At 40.1% G+C, this 14,600-nt stretch overlaps 1 protein-coding gene across 12 annotated transcripts in view; it reads right to left on the bottom strand.

The window, feature by feature from the left end:
- Window positions 1–1,268: 1,268 nt before the first annotated feature.
- Rapgef2 (Rap guanine nucleotide exchange factor 2) overlaps window positions 1,269–14,600 on the bottom strand; it is a 251,514-nt gene continuing 238,182 nt past the window's right edge. For 4 of the 12 annotated variants that reach the window (XM_042668369.1, XM_042668371.1, XM_042668370.1 and 1 more), the window contains 6 exons: window positions 11,762–11,914; window positions 10,725–10,847; window positions 8,598–8,823; window positions 7,552–8,111; window positions 5,907–6,222; window positions 1,269–3,317 (listed from right to left, as the gene is read on the bottom strand). In XM_042668369.1, coding sequence (XP_042524303.1) covers window positions 3,254–3,317; window positions 5,907–6,222; window positions 7,552–8,111; window positions 8,598–8,823; window positions 10,725–10,847; window positions 11,762–11,914 — 1,442 coding nt within the window. In that variant the 3' untranslated portion in view covers window positions 1,269–3,253. The remainder of the gene's footprint in view (window positions 3,318–5,906; window positions 6,223–7,551; window positions 8,112–8,597; window positions 8,824–10,724; window positions 10,848–11,761; window positions 11,915–14,600) is intronic. The other 8 variants (XM_042668377.1, XM_042668379.1, XM_042668378.1 and 5 more) reach the window with 5 other exon arrangements.

Genomic DNA, 14,600 nt, shown 5'->3' with positions numbered 1-14,600 from the left:
GTTGAGCTCCTAAATTGGTAAACTTTTCTTCCCTTCATTTCTCCAAATTGTTTTGATATGTTGAATCTCATGAACTTTTCTGACTGGACTGACTTCAAACCATGATCCTCAGATCTCAGTTCCTCAGTAGCTAGGATTACAGGTATGAGCCACCTACACCCAGCTCTGTGTGTGTGTGTGTGTGTGTGTGTGTGTGTGTGTGTAAGTCCATGCTGGCCCTGGAGCTTGAACTCAGGGCCTGATAACTGCCCTTGAGTTTTTTGCTCAAGGCTAGCATGCAGCCTTTTAAGCCAGAGCTCCACTTCTGTTTTCTTTTGGTGCCTAACTGGAGATAAAGAATCTCATTGTTGCTGAGCATTGGTGGCTCACACCTGTAATCCTAGCTACTCAGGAGTCTAAAACCTGAGAATCACAATTCAAGCCTTATCTCCAATAAACCACCAGAAAACTGGAAGTGGTGCTGTGGCTGAAAGTGGTAGAGCTAAAGACCTTAGGACAGTGCACAGGTCCTGAGTTCAAGTCCCATAACCAACCAAAACAAAGAGTGTCAAAGACTTCCCTGCCTGGGTTGGCTTTGAACAGTGATCCTTAGATCTCAGCCTCCTGAATAGCTAGGATTACAGATGTGAGCCACTGATTGTCCAGCTTAAGCCGGTGTCCTTTCAATAGCCCGAAATATTATTCAGACTTCCTACCTACTACAGGTCTTAGAGGGATGGTGGGATATAGTTGAATGGTGGAAAGTTTGCACAAATCCCTGTGCTAAATCCTCAACACTATCAAAAACAAAAACAAAACAAAATAAACCAAACAAGAAAATAAAACTCCTTCTTCAAAAGCCTATTTATATACTAGTTGGCAATCTCCAATCAAGAATTAAATTATCCTGTTAACTTAGGGGTAATGAATGTCATTTTGGTTCCTGATGCCTTAATTTTCAGTATGTAAACCAGGAAATCTAAACATTTAATCTCACAGGGATTTTCATTGAGACAAGATTGAAAGATAAATATTATACAAATACTATAACACCTCTGTATATTGCCAAGTCTCAAGAAACACTGAAAAATATAAACAGACTGAACTGAGGTTAACCTGAGTGATATCTATTTCTTTAAATCAATAGAAAACTACTTAAAAGAAACAAGCTACTGGGCAATTTTCTCCCAGGAACAGCCAACTCTTTGGCCTCCTGAGGACACAATTCTGTAGTGCCACTGATCTCTGTTCTGCTTCAGGAATAAAAAGTATGCACAATTCATCAAGAATATAGGCAAGACTTTATGTTATATTTATTTTCCAGCTTATACAAACTGGATGTAGAAGCATAAACATAGTACATTTCTACCATCTTCAACAAAAATATAACCAATATGTACAATTATTGTATTAAAAATACAAAAGGGATACAGACTCCACCAATGTCTTTCTAAAAGACATACAGGTACAAGTAGTATCAAAAGTATGAGGAAATCACCAGTTAATTGTACATTCTGCACTTGACATCACAGCGAACTGAGATCAGCAGTCCTATGTTCTACAATTACTTAATGTTTAGATAACATTTGTGCGACTTGTGGTAGAGCTAGATTTCTCTTTCTATATGCACATGAGGTCCATAGCCTATATAATAAAACTGGCAAATAATGCATATTACATGTAAAATTACAAATGCATAATTGACAATGTAATAATATATAAGCAGGTAGATAAGACAAATGCCATGATACAGAAGAGAATTATTAAATAAAGCACTGACGTTTGATACAGTGAAAAAACACTGCAATTTGACTTTTAAAATTTGAAGCTATTTACGTTTATCTACTGATCAATATGATCAGCTGAATTTAATGGAAAAAAATCCAAGACCAGCAGTTCCTCACATTTGAGTACTACTCAGATTGGCAGCCTTCACTTTTCCGGAGTCTGTGCAAAAAACAACACAAAAATAGAGTGGAAAGGGATCATTTTCAGTCATTATAGGGTTAATAGCAGCTGTGAGCAGATGGTTGCTACACTTAGGCCTTCTCTATGCAACATCCTTAAAGCCACTTACAGGTTATTCACTATGACTAACCCTTGTTGTAAAGGCTGGCATGTCTAACCAGGTTTTAGATTGTTGATCATGTTTAAAGATTTATTTATTCCCTAATGCCAATTCAACAAAGGGCAGCTGTCTTGAAAGAGCAGTATTTTGGCAGCTGGCATAGCTTCAACATTCCAAGCTGCTGTCACTGCGATGCTATCCAGTTATAAATGTTTCCTTTAAAAAATAAAAAGCCCTACAAACCCTAAATTAACAACAAAACAAAAAACTTAAAGAAATATAACTTAAAAACATGGGGTTTGCCATCCATATTGATGGAGCAGGATACATCCTCCAATGACACTGTCCTGCCTGCAATCAGCTCAGACAGCACACCAGGGTCCCATTTCTGTCCCTTGGCTATGTGCAAACAGATGTAGGAAGAACCCACTCACCCACTAGGGAAAAGTGGGCAAGAAGTCCTGGTATTGGAGTAATTGGCTAACATTTCATCCTTCTGGGATAGGGCACCTGAGGGATGCAAGGCCTGCAGGACCCATGAAGACTGGGCACAGCCAGGTCACCCCCCCCTCCTGGCATGGCCACCATCCTGTCGGGCATATTTGTTTTTTTGTTTTTAAAGAAACCCAGTCTGGCAACCCTACTTAAGGTTCAAAATAATACTGTACTTATTACACGGATATAACATTTATTCTCTGAACACAATTGTTAAATTCATTAAATCTTTAAATTCATTAAAAAGAAAAAAAGACTGTAAACAAGTGGCCAAGCACTGTACTCAAAGGATTTTGTTGTTTTTCTTTGTCGTCCATGATGGGTTAAAGGCCCCAAGTAGTTCAATGGCTAGCTTTTCTCATGACCCCAATGAGAGCAAGCACTAGGCCTGCACTGAAATTGAAAAGGCAGGTTTCACAGGTCCTTCTGGGCATTGAGAAGTGCAGCCAGAGGCAATCACTGTGTTGGGATGATCTTGGAATCTGGAATGATACTGTGGATGTGGCAGGCAGCAACAGTGGGCACTCAGAGGCTGCTGCACTGTGCATTTCAAGCAACAAAGTCTGAAAAGTGCCAGGGCAATTTCTTCACAGTACTTCACATGCAAAGGGGACAGGAAGAGGGGGAGAAGAAGCCCCATGCTGCTTTTAAGGCAGGGAAGGAGGCAAATTGGTCCGCCATCCTCAGGATGTAAGTTCCAAGGCTCCACTGCTAGGGACATCTTCTTGTGCTCTCCTCCTTCAGGTGGCTCACACAGCGGACACCTGCTCCTCTTCTGTAGACATAGCAGGGAAGAAAGAGAGAAGTCAATGAATGAGCAATTTCTCATGCTATAGCACATGCATTCACTAGTGTACTAAATTGAAAAAAAATCAGCTATACATATGTTTAATACAGCTCACTTAAAATTAGGATCTTCTTTTTCTATGCAACTATTAATTTAAAAGCTTAAGAACTGATCTATACTGGTAGCTTTAGTGTGGCTTTGTTTGTGTTTTATTGGATAAATGTCCAGGAATGGAATTGCTGAGTCATAAAGAAGCTCTATGTTTAGCCTTTTGAGGAACCTGGATACTAACACAACTATGTTCACTGCAGTATTGTTCACCATAACCAAGATATGGAATCAACTAGATGTCCCTCAGTGGACGAATGGATAAAGAAAATGTGATAACACACACACACACATACACACACACACACACACACACAATGGAATTCTACTCATCAGAGAGAATGATATTGCATTATTCATCAGAAAATGCAAAGATTTGGAAAAAAATTATATTAAGCCAGATCCAAAGCAAACAAAGGTTGCATGGTTTCCCTCATATGTGAGAACTAGAATGTGCCTATAAATCTACAAGTAAATACAATGAATGGTAAAAGGGGAAAAAAACATAAGGACATGATAAATTATACAGATCTCTAGGCATTCATGGAGTTAAGACCAAAGGAGGACATTCTTAGGAGAGGATCTCATAGGCACAATGACTTACATGCATCTGATCATACATATAAAATGATATTTATTGAAATGACAAGAAGAACAAGAGGTTTTTAAAAAATTTCTTTTTGTTTTCATTTCCTTTTGTCTTATTTGCTTATCTGTTTTGGGAGGGTGGGGGGCACAGGAATGGTGGACAAAGGGTGAATAAATGCAGCATAATATTCACTAGACCCTATGTTGAAAATGAACTATACAACTTGTGGGTGGGGACAGAAGGAAAAAACTGGGAGAGAGCAAGGGAAGGGGTGACATTGTTCAAAAAGTAAGTCTTTATCCACTTGAGTAACTGTAACCCCTCTGTACATCACCTTTACAATCACAGTAAATAAAGAAAACCGAGCTATGATGTAAACATTTTAAATATTATACACACAATACTACATTTTAACCACTATATACACAATACTACACATATACCTAAAAGCAAGCTAACAGTTGTGGTGTTTTAAAAATCACCAAAGGTAAGTATCAACCACTACCTGAGAATATCATAGTAACTTCTTACAAAAACCTGAAGAACAAAAGCAGGTGTGGACGTGGAAGTGCATTCCTACAATCCCAGCACTCAAGAGATAGAGACAGGAACACAAGTTTGAGGCCAGCATAGATTAAATGAGATTTTGCCTCAAAATACAAAAATAGAATAAAATATGTATTGTATTTTTATTAATTAGAACGTTATTAGTAACAAATTCATGAAAAAAGTCACGGAACAACTTATTTATTTGTATGTAGAGATATGTATATAATAATGACAGATATTAAAGAGTTAATATCTTAATTGCTCTGGAGACTGAGATTCAGAAGAATCACAGTTCAGAAAATTGAAAGGCAAAAAGTTCAGTGTGGTTGTGTGAACCTGTCATCCTAGCTACTTAGAAGTACAAATGGGAGGATTGTAATCTATGCTGGTGGAGACCCTATTTGAAAAATAATAATAGAAAAAGGGCTGGGGATAGGGTTCAAGAGGTAGAATACCTGTTTAGTACCCATGAGACCCTGAAATCAATACTCCCTACTACCTACCAAAAAAGAAAATCTATAAAGATACAGAAAAAGGCTAACAGCTGGGTGGTGGATGCCTGTAATCTTAGCTACTTTGGAGGCTGAGACATAAGGATTGTGGTTTGAAGCTAGCCTGGGCTGGAAAAACCTGTGAGACTCCTATCTCCACGAACTACCAAAAAAAAAAAATCTGGAAGTGGAGCTGTGGCTCAAATAGTAAAGTGCTAGCACGTGTGCGCTCACGCACAGGTACACACACAGACACACGCATGCACACATACACAAAGCTAACAGTTGTTTTCTACAAGTGGAAAGTTATTAACTGGGGGTGTGGGGGTGGGAATTGCGGGCGTTGATCTTGATCTCTGCCTTCCTCAATGCAGCACAGGCAGGTAGATTTGAAGAAAGGAAACATTTAACCATTCATGTTTGTTAATAGAACAAACTTACGAGAATTTGACTTTTATACTTAAAATAGGAGCACAGCAGTGGTAGGTTGCTTGCCCAGCAAGCTCAAGGTTCTACGTTCTCTCCTGTGTACTTTATTACAGTAACTATTCTGTAACTGTTGGCTTTAATTAAACCACAACAAACCATGGGCCAGGCTACCATACCTGAAAAAGCAGAAACAAAAGGGCCAGGGGGCATAGCCTTTAATTCAATCCCTAGTATCACTAAAAATTAAAATAAATAAATAAATAAATAAAAAGGACAAAACCCTCAGACACAGAAAGCAGTGGGAAGTTTTCACTCTAACCCTAGAACTGGGACTAGACATTGTGTGAGCAGCAGGTGAGGGAGCCACAGCTGCTTGGGCCCTGCCTAGGGCATAGGTTCCCCAGTGCGCGCATGCATGTACCATCCTCCTCGGTGGAAAACCCTTGCGGCTGATAGGCGGCCAGGCGGGGGTCAGCATCACTGGGCTTGTGCCACTGCGGCTTGCTGGAGGGTCTGCTGCTGCCCGTCGGGGGCTGCACCTGCGCAGGAGAGGAGGGCCCGGTGGCATCGGATGGTCGGGCCACCATGCGTGATCTCTGCAGTGCCACGCTGTAGTCAGGGGGCTTCCGGGCCGGGTGGGAATGTCCATCTGGGAAGTCAGTGATGGGGATGCCCACGTAGCCTGGAGGGGTAGGTGGGGGCTCCCGGTACCTGCCCTCCTTGCGTGCTGTGGTAGAAACCAGACACTTCTGTTAGGATGTGGGGGAAGGATCTTATAAAATAAAACCAGTTGATACAGCAAATATATGGCAGTGGCAAATGTGCTCTTCTGAAGTCCTGTGTGGGAAAGCAGGTATATGGCAGGAAATGCATGCTGTTACCTAAAGCAAAAGCTTGGCGTGGCTAGGTGCAAGCAGAAGGCGATTAACCTAAGAGCATCACACCATAAACAGACTACTTCAAAACTTGCTGGAAACGACAAAGTAGTAAGAAGGTGAATTTAACCCGAAGAGGAAAGTGAAGCAGAGAACCCAGGCTTCCCAGTTACAACGCCTGGTACAGGCTCAGCATTACCACCCCAGAGGAAGCAGTATAAATCCAGCCTTACCCCAGGTCTCTGGGGTTCAAGGAAGAAAACAGTGCAGTAAAATCAATGTAGAAAAGTAGTACAAGGAAAATATAAGAAAGGCTGCCAACTGCAAAACTCTAAATCTATGCCCACATTTTTTCTGCAAGTCCTTTTATTGTTTGTGACCTACAACATGTAGTATGTGAGCAAATAAAGCACAATAATTTTCTCAAACTTTCTAGGCAACCAATAGAAACTAACAATCTTGCTTCCTTAGCAATGAAAATTCTGAAAATTAGTTTATTAACAGAAACTATGTGAAAAAGACTACCTAGGATTAGGGATTTATGTAGCTATGACCACCTTATTCATTTTAGAAAAATAATAAATCTAACATTCACTCATGACTACTTACTGGGTAAAAAAACCCTACAATTTCCCTGTTAATAAGCAAACTCACAGAATTTAGTGTTTTGCCTGGTGTCATAGAGACAAATGAGAGATGTCAACTCACCTGCCTGCCTCAGAAGCCTGAGCTCTTTCTCCCTTCTCTTGCAGGGTGCACAGACCACTTGCTTATCACAGAAACAATATATGCATAGCAAAAAGCAGTAATATGCAGAGGATAAAGTTCTATATATAATTCAAGGGAACAAGAGAATAAAATATTTTTTTAAGTAGCAAATGAAAGAAAAACTTTTTTCATGAAGAATGGACATCCATCTTAATAATTTCCAGGTTGAAAGAAAAGAAAAAAACAGACTAGAGGATATCTGTAGTGACCATCAATGAGGCCCAAGAAGGTTTTGCTGAATGTTTTTCTATATGTACCTGACTATAAAATCTGTTAATTACATTGCAAAATTCTAACCCACACCAAGTGCAAAGCTCTGCACATAGTAAGGCAAAATGAGGAGCCACACCATTTGATTTTTAGAAAATTAAAGCCACAATCCCTTTGGCCAAAGCTGCTCCATTTCCACTTACTGATGAGTCCCTTGGCGGTGCTCGCTGTCACAGATATGTGAGTAGACACAGGGACAGGTTTGGTTTCCTCTGTGGTGACAGATGCCACACTGCTGCTTTCCGCTTCAATGGAGACATCTTTCCCACCCCGGCGCTTGATTGTTCCCGTGTCGCCTTCTGAGTCTTCTCCCCAGTACCCCGTGGAAGATGCCCAGCTCGCTCGGGACTGGGCTTGTTCAAGACTCTCTCTACTTTGATTCTGCCTGTTATACTTTGTGCTATGATCAGAAAACATAATTTGGTCCATATGGCTACTTGAGGCCCATAAACCTGCAGGATCCCCTGAATACTCAAAGTGAGTGTGCCCAAATGGAAGTGTTTCCCAGCTTCTCTGGTGCTGGATGGTCTGGATGTTATCATGGGAACCACTTGAACACGAAGTCCAGCTCCCACGGCCACTGTCAGCGGCATCCAGGGAAGCCCGGTCCCCCTGGTCCTGGGAAAGCTCCTCTGTGCTTGGAGAAGAAATGACTGTAGCTGCTGCATACAAGCCTCGGCTTTCAGACATTGGTGCATAGGACCTAAGTCAAACAAAAAGGAAGATAGGTCTCACTATGTAGCTTAGGTTGGATTTAAAAACTTGCAATCTTCCTGCCTCAGCCTCCCAAGTGTTGGGATTACAGATACGTATCACCACACACATTTCCCTACGAAAGGCAGCTTTCTTCCATCCCAGTAAGAGGGAAAAAGTGCCATTAAGTGGTATTTGAGTGGCCAGTTCTCATTTGGTCATTATCACAAAGTAAACAAGCACAAAGTGAATAGAACAACAAATTGAACATTTTCCTTACAAGGTTAAATATGATCTGATGGTCCAGGGAAAGCAGTTAGTACAAAGGACCTGGAATATGTCTGAGTCACCCTGTGCCAATAAAGAATAAACCTAACTAAGAAAAGTAGTAAGCACAGCAAACACAACGTGATATTTCATCTAGAAAGGATTCATTATTAAGAGAGACATGGTAGAGAAGGAATGAAGAATAAGACCAGCCAAGCACAGTGCCTACCCTAAGCTGTACTGATCAGGCTCTATCAGGGTGCGTCGCTCCATCCTGCCCACACCCAGGTTAGTTTCCACGATGCTGACAGAATGCCTCTGGCGCCTCTCGTCATGTGGTGGGACCGGCACTGAGTCAAAGGAAGAATTGCTGACAATACTGGATCGTGAAGAAATTTCACTGTGACCAGAATCTGAAAAATTATCCACAGTACCACTGGGAGCCAAAGTATAACCTGCATGAGAAATACCACCACATTAATTAGACTCCAAACTATTGCACTAAATCGTAGGCATGAATATCACCACTGCAGTGGCGATTTTTTCTTTCATTTGTAGAGACCAAGTGACCAAGAAATTACAATTTCACTCTAACAGATCTTCAGTTGCTAAATCAAAGGTTAGAGGGGACAAAAAATATATTGCTTTATGAGTTAGGTACTTAACTACTTTTAGCTTCCCTAGCTATAAATTATACTATTATTAAGTTTATATAAAGAAACCCAGATGGGGGTATAGCTCAGTATATCTGAGGCCTGGGGTTCCACCCCCAGCAGCACCAAAACAAACCACCAAAAAAATCAACCCACAAAAAACCCTAGGAAGTATCAGACTTAAAAGTATGAATTTTCCCCTCAATTACAAAGTCATAGCAATCTTGTTTTCAATTTTTAGAATTGTTTGTATAGCACAGAACAAGTCAACCTACAATATCTGTATATACTTATCATTTTAAGTGGATATCTAAAACAAAAAGAATACGATCTGAAGAAATTATCTTTGAGCCAGGCAACAGTGGCTCATGCCTGTAGGCTGAGATCTGAGAATCGCAGTTCAAAGCCAGCCCGGGCAAGAAAGTCTGTGAAACTCTTATCTCCAATAAACCACGAGAAAACTGGAAATGGCACTGTAGCTCAAGTGGTAGAGCGCTAGCCTTGAGCTGAAGAGCTAAGGGACAGTGCCCAGGCCTAGAGTTCAAGCCCCACGACCAACCAAAAAAAAGAAAAGAAAGAAAAAAAGAAATTATCTTTGAATTTTTGCCAGTTTTTCAACATTAATATTAGTTAAATGATATATTAAATAATCAATTGTTTTGAAAGATGCAATACACATTTTCGTCAGACCAGCACTATAAATTGTCTAAATATGTCCATTTCCTGGTCTGAAAGGAGCTCTTACCTTCCTTTTACTATAAGTAATTTTTAAAGTCACAAAGAAAGGCTTGCTTTGTGGTAGTTTTCCCTCACCCCCTTTTAACTTGTTTTTTGTTTTTCCAGTATTACTGGGGGTTGATCTTGTCTAGTATGTTTCTGAGATTGCTGGTCTTGAACAACAATCCTTGTAGCTCTGCTTTCAGAGTTGGTAGGATTGCAGGCATGCACCACGTACCTGGCCTGCTTTGGTATTTCGGTTGTTTTTGTTAGCCAGTCCTGGGGCTTGAATTCAGGGCCTGGGCACTGTCCCTGAGCTTCTTTTGCTCAAGACTAGCACTCAATCACTTGAGCCACAGTGCCACTTCTGGCTTTTTCTGTTTATGTGGTATTAAGGAATTGAACCCAGGGCTTCATGCAAGCACTCTACACTAAGCCACATTCCCAGCCAAAATTTTGTTAATTATTAGTTTTATTATTTTGTTGGTCATGGGCCTGGGACTCAGGGCCTGGGTACTGTATCTGAGTCTTTTTGCTCAAGGTTATTAGCATTCTACCACTTTGAGCCACAGCACTACTTCCATGCTTTGGTATTTTTAACAAAAATAATTTAAATCTTCTTACTCATTTTTTTTCTTTTGTACAATGTAACTAAGGATCTCATACAAAGCAATTATGTGTGATGACTATGTTTTTGCAAAATAATTTTTTATAAAAATAAGTGCTACCAATTTAATAAATGGTCCCACTGATTACTGATTTATTTTTTTCAAGGTTACACAGGTCTTGATAAGATTTGGTTTATTAAAACCCATTCTGAAGGTTCTGACAGACAAGATTTAGATCATTCCCTAAAAAGTATGCTTAAAAAAATTCTAAAAAAATAATCATTCAGATGTTGTACTTGACATTTGGTGGCCATTTTTCTTCAACTAATAAGATGAATCCTCTCTTCCCCACCCTGGTTTTGGTTCTAAAAACCCCACCTATCCCATAGGTCCGTGGTGCATTGTTATTCTTGTTATTGTTCTCACTTCCAAGAGAAGAGGAGGAACTGGTTAAGTCCAACTGCCCGGAGCCAAAAGATCTCAGTAGACTGCCACTGCCACCTAACAAGGGGATGAGAAAAAAATTTAGAAATCCATTTAACAAGGTCCTAGAGTGGACACCAAACAAAAGCACAGGTGTCTCAACTTGCACAAAATAAAGCAGAGTTTGTTTTGTCAGGGAAGTACAGTAACTTATTAAGGTTTGGCTTTCTAGTAGGCATCACTCCTGGATGATCCTCACTCAGAGGAGGAAACAGTAACCTGAAAGATCATGTGTGTTTTAATATCAGGAAGAAACCATGTAAGGAGAAGACACAACCTGAATGTCTCTTTAAAATTATGAGAAAGGGAGCTGGGCATTGGTGGCTCATGCCTCTAATCCCAGCTACTTAGGAAACTGAGATCTGAGGATCATGTTTTGAAGCTAGCTGGGGCAAGAAAGTCCATGAGACTCTGATCTCTAATTAGCCACCAAAAATGGGAGAAATGGAGCTGTCTCTCAAGTGATAGAATGCTAGCTTTGAGTGAAAAATGTAAGGGACAGTGGCCAGATCCTGAGTTCAAGCCCAGTATCAGCACAGAAAGAAACAAACAAACTAAATAGAGAAAGTAATCAAGACCCATGATAATACGGTAAAAAAAATAAATCAGAAACACTGTGCTTTCTCAATGTTTTTAAAGCTCTTTTTTTCTAGCATTTATGTTCAAATTTATTAAGAACAAATTAACATGAAAATAATTTTTCTTGTAGTTATGGTTAATAAAAAATTAAAGTGATTTTTAAAAAAGGTTTTATACAGTTAAGTTATAACATTATTAAAATTCTCTAATGTTTATAAAGGGAAAAAATGCCCACTGAATGTCACATAGGAGATCAGTTTAAGTGAGTCTAACAGTAAAAATTTTGTAATGCCTAACTTGCGAGTTCAGTATTACTGAAAAATGTGGAACTAAATCAAGAATGGGAGCACTACCTTTCCTTGGGGAACTCTGTGGTGAAGTGGGAGGAGAAGACAGCTGAGAAGATGCGTTGGAGATAGTGTCTTCTGCTTGCCTCTTGTGACGCTCCAAACTCCCTTCTTCAGACAGAGAAAGAATTTTCTTTAAAGCTTGTGGAGAGTTTATGCCTGTAAAAGAAAAAAACAATATCACAGGCATTTTCAAGACAGAGAGGAAATATCAATGACTAAAAAATCTTATTACAAGATGGGCACCAGTGGCTCATTCTTGTAATCCTAGCTACCCAGGAGGCTGAGATCTGAGGATTGCAGTTCAAAGCCAGCTTAGGCAGGAAAGTTCGTGAGATTTTTATCTCCAATTAAACACCAAAAAAACGGAAATGGTGCTGTGGCTCAAGTGGTAAAGCGCTAGCCTTGAGCTGAAGAGCTGGGAGACAGTGCACAAGCCCAGAGTTCAAGCCCCACAACTGACAACAATAAAAAAAGCCAATTACAGTAGCTTTCAACCTATTTCCAAACTAAATATTCTCTAAACCTAAATAGGCAAGGGATACCTCTGGTCTGGTTTCTGACTGGTATATGCCAGAGGACATGAATACTTGAAATAGATTGTTTCTGACATTGTAAGGGTCAACATTCAACACCCTGCTGGGCAATGATGTAGCATAAAAAGCCCACAATTAGGAAGCAGGTAAAAGGAGCATAGTCAGTTTCAACTCCAATCATTAGAACTCAAATTAGGGCTGGGAACTTAACTCTGGGAAATCAAGGATGGGAAAAAGAAAAGGGCCACAAGCTAACAAGTAAGTAAATAGGAAAAGTGACTAAATGAGCTCTATAAGGATTTTCATGCCTTAAATACTTGACTCAAGTGAACAGACAGAAGAAAGGTAGGGCAAGTGCTGAGCCACAAATCCTGCACCAGGGAGGAAGATGCCTGCATTGGGGTCCCCTCTCAGTTACTGTTCAGAAATAAAGTCACATTACAGTATTTTACAAACATCTTATATTAAGATACAGTACTCTCAATTACTTGATTTTAAACAACTTTTGAAATTTTCCTGGGAGGAGGACCCAAGGGCTTGAAACTCATAGCATTAATTTTAAATGACCACAGATTTAACAGATCCATTAAAAAGGAGATGGTAATATTTTACAAAGATCCTTCTACCTTATGTGAGTAGTTAATCTAATATTATTTTTTGCTTTATGTAGAAATATTAATACACGTTTTGTATGAAAATACCACTAAAGCTACATGAATGAATAGCATTCTCACACATTAAAAAGGAGCTGCATTATCTTTCAAACACCATATATATGCTATGCCTTAGAAAATCATGTTAGCTACTCAAATGTGGATCTGGTGATCATTTTGTTTGTGGAGACAAACATTTTGTTTATGAAGCTTAGGTTGGCCTGAGACAGGTAATCTTCCTAACTCAGCCTCTAGAGTGCTGGGGTTACAGGTATGTACTACCATAACTGGCTAGTGATAATTTTTACTGAGGTAAAAGATGCAGAAAGTGTTTAGGATAACATAATCAAAACACTGAGAGTTGCTGGGTGCTGGTGGCTCATGCCTGTAATCCTAGCTACTCAGGAGGCTGAGATCTGAGGATCGCGGTTCAGGTTCAAAGCCTGCCTGGGCAGGAAAGTCTGTGAGACTCTTATCTCCAATAAACCACAAAAAAACCAGAAGTGGCGCTGTGGCTCAAGTGGTAGAGCGCTGGACTTGAGCTGAAGAGCGTAGGGACAGTGCCCAAGCCAGAGTTCAAGCCCCATGACTGACAAAACAAAACATTGAGAGCTTACTTCAGCCTAGTTAAAATGGTCATCATCAAGGAAACAAAAACAAATGCTGGCAAAGGTTCAGGGAGGGAAGGTGTAATGTAAATTGGGATAGCCACTATAAAAATTAGTATGGAGTTTCTCCAAAAAGTAAAAATAGAACTACCACATATCCTGATCTACTATTCCTGGGCTTTACCTGGAAGAAGCAAAGACAACATACAACAGAAACACCCACATGCCATGCTTATTGCAGCACTATTGACAATGGCCAAGTTATGGAATCAGCTAGGTGTATATCAATTAAGAATTATTATGATTCCATTATAAAGAATAAGACGATGTCACTGTAGGGAAATGAGTGGAAATGGAGATTATCATGCTAATTAAAACAAGCCAGACTGAGGGAGACACATTTTGTACATTTTCTCTCATATGTAGACTCTATATTAAATTAAAAAAAACACACACACATACATAAAGCCAGGCACTAGTGGCTCATGCCTGTAATCTTTGCTACTCAGGAGGATTGTAGTTCGAGGCAAGCCTGGGTAAGAATCTAGTTCATGGCTGCCGGGCGCTGGTGGCTCACGCCTGTAATCCTAGCTACTCAGGAGGCTGAGATCTGAGGATCGCGGTTCAAAGCCAGCCCGGGCAGGAGAGACCGTGAGACTCCTATCTCCAATAAACCACCAGAAAACCGGAAGTGGCGCTGTAGCTCAAGTGGTAGAGCGCTTGCCTTGAGCTGAAGAGCTGAGGGACAGTGCCCAGGCCCAGAGTTCAAGCCCCACGACCGACCAAAAAAAAAAAAAAAAGAATCTAGTTCATGGAACTCTTACCACCAGAAAACCGGAAGTGGAGCTGTGGCTCAAAGTGGTATAGCATTAGCCTTGAACAAAAAAAACTCAGGGACAGTGCCAAGACCCTGCCTGAGTTCAAGTCCCATGACAAAAAAAAAATAAGACATGAAATTAGAAGAGATGCTAATTAGGAGATGAGAAATAAGAGAGTGATTAGGGTGAATATGATCGAAGTATATGGAAATGTTGTGAAAACCATTATT

Source organism: Dipodomys spectabilis, unplaced genomic scaffold (assembly GCF_019054845.1).
Source record: "Dipodomys spectabilis isolate Male_0828 unplaced genomic scaffold, ASM1905484v1 ptg000436l, whole genome shotgun sequence".
NCBI lineage: Eukaryota > Metazoa > Chordata > Mammalia > Rodentia > Heteromyidae > Dipodomys > Dipodomys spectabilis.
The sequence above is the reverse complement of the archived record's forward strand: the minus strand, read 5'-3'. Positions and strand labels throughout refer to the sequence as shown.